Source organism: Solanum verrucosum, unplaced genomic scaffold (genome assembly GCF_900185275.1).
Source record: "Solanum verrucosum unplaced genomic scaffold, falcon-dt-bn FXZP01000189.1, whole genome shotgun sequence".
In the NCBI taxonomy this organism is placed as follows: domain Eukaryota; kingdom Viridiplantae; phylum Streptophyta; class Magnoliopsida; order Solanales; family Solanaceae; genus Solanum; species Solanum verrucosum.
In genome coordinates this window covers 562716-567192 of record NW_026020814.1, presented here as the reverse complement: position 1 = coordinate 567192, position 4477 = coordinate 562716, and the positions used below count along the sequence as shown (strand labels likewise).

The following is a 4477-nucleotide window of genomic DNA, read 5'->3' as shown; positions in this document are numbered from 1 at the left end:
CAACCTCCAAACTGAACTTGACCTAGACTCATACCTTGAGATTTGACCTTGACCTCGACCCTAAGAACCAAACCTAATCACTGACATCGTGACTCAACCTAACCCCAATACCCAACCCCGAGACTCAACTGCTAGACCCAACCCTGACCTGACCTCGAAACATGACTTCGATACCGACCCTGATCTCGAGATCCGCCCCCGACGTGATGACGAATTTCGTTTATCCCGAAATTTTGGTATATAATCATCGTAGCAGCTAAACTTTTTGTTGGAATATTTTCTCGTGGAGAACAAAAAATGTATAGAGTTCCATCCTAGTAAAATACTACCATTAAACAATTTTTTTTGTAAAGGCCTAGCCTGTTAATGATATTGTCCGCTCTAAGCCTAAGCCCGCACGACTTTAGAATGAGTATGTTTTTCTGATGTGGAATTTCTTAGGGAAAATTACATAAATGGGCCATAAAATTCAAAACAATTACAAGTTCATACTCAAATCCAAAGTAATTCCTAAAATACTCATTCTCTCATAAATAATTACAGTTCATACTCTTTTTCATTAAGGGTGATAATTTACGATTAACTGATATCATATATTGTATTGATATCATTAAGGTTGATAATTTTGCTTAACTGATACTAAATCAGTATATATATATACTGTATTGATATCATTAAGGTTTCTTGTTCAAAAATTAATTATTAGTCAATGATACTATAAGAGTATATATGTATATTGTTGTGGTATCATTAAGGTTTTTTGTTCAGAAATTACTCATTAGTCAATGATACTATAAGAGTATATATATTATGGTATCACTAAGATTTCTTGTTCAAAAATTACTCGTTAGTCAATGATACTATATTAGTATATATATATATATATACTCTTATAGTATCATTGACTAATGAGTAATTTCTTAACAAGAAACCTTAATGATACCAATACAGTATATATATACTAATTTAGTATCAATTCAGCGAAATTATCAACCTTAATAATACCAATACAATATATGATACTGATTTAGTATCAGTTAAGCGAAAATTTTCACCCTTAATGATACCAATACAGTATATGCTACTAATTTAGTATCAGTTAAGCGAAATTGGTAAGGGAGTATATAGTGTAATTATTTAGTAGGGTATGAATGTAAAGGGTTATATATTTGTAATTATTTTGCTTTTATGGGGTATTGGCTTAGTTTCCCCTTTCTTATCTTAAGAACTAAGAAAGGGTGTCACAGTTATAATGAAAATTATACCAAGTGCCGATAAGACTTTGATACCTTTTGTAACGTCCCAACTCGCTAGTGATATAGTTTGATTTGGGCCTAGTCCTGCATGACTTTACAACGCGTTACTAGTTAGTAAGACCTGCTTAATTATATACCCAACATCTCTTCTGTGTTTTGCCAAGGTAAGACTTCTTATCTTAAGTTACGGTGTGACAATTATAATGGATATTATACCAAGTTATTGAGTTTTAGCTGCACTTGTTTACAACATGTGGTTGGTGAGAACAGAATACACAAGGTAAACTAACTCCTATCGACAATCATTGTGAAGCTATTAATACAAACTTAATTTCAATCTCCTATGAGTGTCAAACCAATAGCTATAACAATTATAGTAGAGGGAACTCCAAATTTGAGATGAGTCCAGAATGAGAGATTGTACCCCGAAGGTTGAGCGCGACGAGCTTGTTCACATACTATCAAGTTTGCTGCTGACCCTAATAGTGAAAGGTTGCCAGCCACAGTACTAACCCAGGCTAAGATGAGCCATGCTTTCTTCTCACTTGCTGCAGATATAGCAGCAGCTGATGCACCTACCCGAACTCCCAGCAATAGAACTATCATCAAATTAACAAATTTGTATTGGTTAAATCAATCAAACTCTTATACATTCTATGTATGTTTAGGTTAATTAAGACCATAAGATTCAAGTCTTTCTTTACTTTCTTAAATTTTGTGTCAAGTCAAAACCAGACAAATAAATCAAAACGGAGAGAGTAGGAAGTACTAGTTGAGAGTGACAAACCGGTAGGCACATTAGAAGCCAAATTTGAGAGGACAAGTATGACAACAGCAAGAACTGCTACACCATCAGCATGATCTATCTTGGCATATGGTTCCATAAAATCCCAGAAAGCACTTGGAATCCCTGTTCTGTTAAATCCATCTACTGTGATAAACATACCACAGAAGAATATCAACAGCGAATACGATACCTGTCAAGTTGAGACACCACAATGAACAAATTAAACTTTTTTCTCACTAAACTAATATAACGTAGCTGGATGACCTGATAGTGTAAAAATTCTTTTAACATAGTCACTTCGTAGAAAAACACTATATAAATAGGTGAAAACTGTGTTGAACTTGACATGACAAGATGAAGAAATGTAAACACAAGGCTAAAGTACCTTTTCTAAGCATTCTCTAGCATCTTTGAAATCAACAACCACAAGAGCAAGTGCTGCTGTGATGGCAGTCCATGACATATTCAAACCCATCAATAAAGATATTAACATCCCAATTGTAACAAGATAAACACATATTTTCCATAACAATCTTCTCCATTTTTCGGAAAACTGCTTTTCCTCACAAGATGTGAAGTTTTGATCTTCACATTCATCGACAATCTTCAAAGATACATTCTTGTCCCTCATTTGAAGTGATCCATGATCATTTGCTGCTTCTCTCGAGGCATTAAAATTCCTAGAAGAATCAAACACCCCGTTTGGATCCTTCATGATTTCGTTTCCACTAAACTGATCTTGAGAATGTAACGAATTAACAACATGTGACATCGTTGCTGGCGCAAAACGATGAGAGACTACTTCTTCATCCAAAACTAATTCTACTTCAGCATTTTCGACATCCTTCTGAACAGACAACACATTCCAATACATGCAAAGCAACAATACAGTATTAACAACAACTCCAACAAACATTGCAGGAAATATACCAAATAAAAACCTCCCGAACGTGATCTTGCTCAATATTGCTATAACTTAGTTCTGAGGATTCCCAATAGGAGTTGCTGCAGATCCAATATTTGCACTAGACGCGAGAGCTAAAAGGAACGGATGAGGTGGGAGATTTTGTTGCCTAGCAATTTTCAGCACAAATTCAGTTAACACAACACAACTAGTATCATTAGTGAAAAAAGCACTTGAAATTGCAGAAACCAAACAGATTCTACAGAGTAAATCCTTAGCTCCCCTGCTTTTCCAAGCCAATAATTTTCCCAAGTACTTAAACATATCAGCTCTTTCTAAATAAATACTCACAACCATTGTTCCAAAGAGAAGTCCTAAAATTGGAAGATCAATAGCAGCATATGCTTCATCTGGTGTCAATACTCGAAATATTACGATTAGATTAGCACCAAGTAGTGATCCTGCAGTCCTTCCAATAGGCATAAATGGGACAGCAGGAAAAACTGCCAATATCCAAAATATTGCAAAAGCGATTGAACCAAGAATCACTCTCTCCGTCGATGCCATAGCCATAATCCTTCTTCAAGTTTTTTGTATCTTCACATTAGTAAACTGAATATACCTGAAATGTAAAAAGAGGCTAACAAACCTTAGATTTTTTGGTGCAAGGTGATGAGAAAATGACTAAGGAGGATAGACCTTACCTATGATATGTGAAAGTATCGACCTTATTTCATAGAGTCATTCGTTATGAAAGCTACGTGTTATAGAAGTTAATAGGTAAGTAGCTATCTAGCAAGTAATCTCTAATTTAAAGACTTTTCAGCACGCAAGTACATCTATTCACTAGGGACGTTGGTGGTTTGAATATTTGAGTATTTTAGACAGCAACTTCTTGAAAAGGAAACTAAATAGGACAAATTGAAATACTCATATACAAACACACTTTTTCTTTGACTTCTCTACCTTAGATCGCACTTATAAAATTACATTGCTACGTCGTTATTATATACTTTTTCTTGACTCATCACTCATTTGCCTGATTTGTATTTAATTTAACTCTTTCAACACTTACATAGTATTAATACGTACAATATATACTTCTAAAGAGTCGAACATGATCATGTCACTTTGTCCAAGAATTCTGTATTTTGCTGAATAATTTTTTTCTACTATACTTTTTGGTTAGTCTACTTTTTTCTTGTCTTGTTTGCTTTTAGGTTCAGAATCGTCAAAATTATTTATAATTAAACTCTAGTGAAGCACTTATATGTTCTACGTTATGTTTCAACTTGACATAAATTGATTAAATTAGCTATAAACTTTTACAGTATAGCAATAACAATTTAAGAACCTTTATCAGATAATATTTAGATTTCCAACTTGGTATATAACATAGTAGTAAATTTAATTCGAAAGTTGAAAATATAATTTTAAAATTTAATATTACTAATTAAAAAACAACACGCACAGAGGTAAAGTATACAAGTACGGTATAAATTAATGATCCACTTATAGATCAAACGTGTG

The 4477-nt window shown here is 33.7% G+C and overlaps 1 protein-coding gene across 1 annotated transcript; it reads right to left on the bottom strand.

Annotated features, from left to right (window-relative positions):
* Positions 1–1488: 1488 nt before the first annotated feature.
* LOC125813325 (silicon efflux transporter LSI2-like) lies at positions 1489–3610 on the bottom strand. Its single transcript, XM_049492821.1, is given in 3 exon segments — positions 1489–1855; positions 2044–2233; positions 2429–3610. Coding segments are annotated over 3 exon segments (1548 nt in total). The 5' UTR covers positions 3521–3610; the 3' UTR covers positions 1489–1589.
* Between the last annotated feature and the right edge of the window lie 867 nt (positions 3611–4477).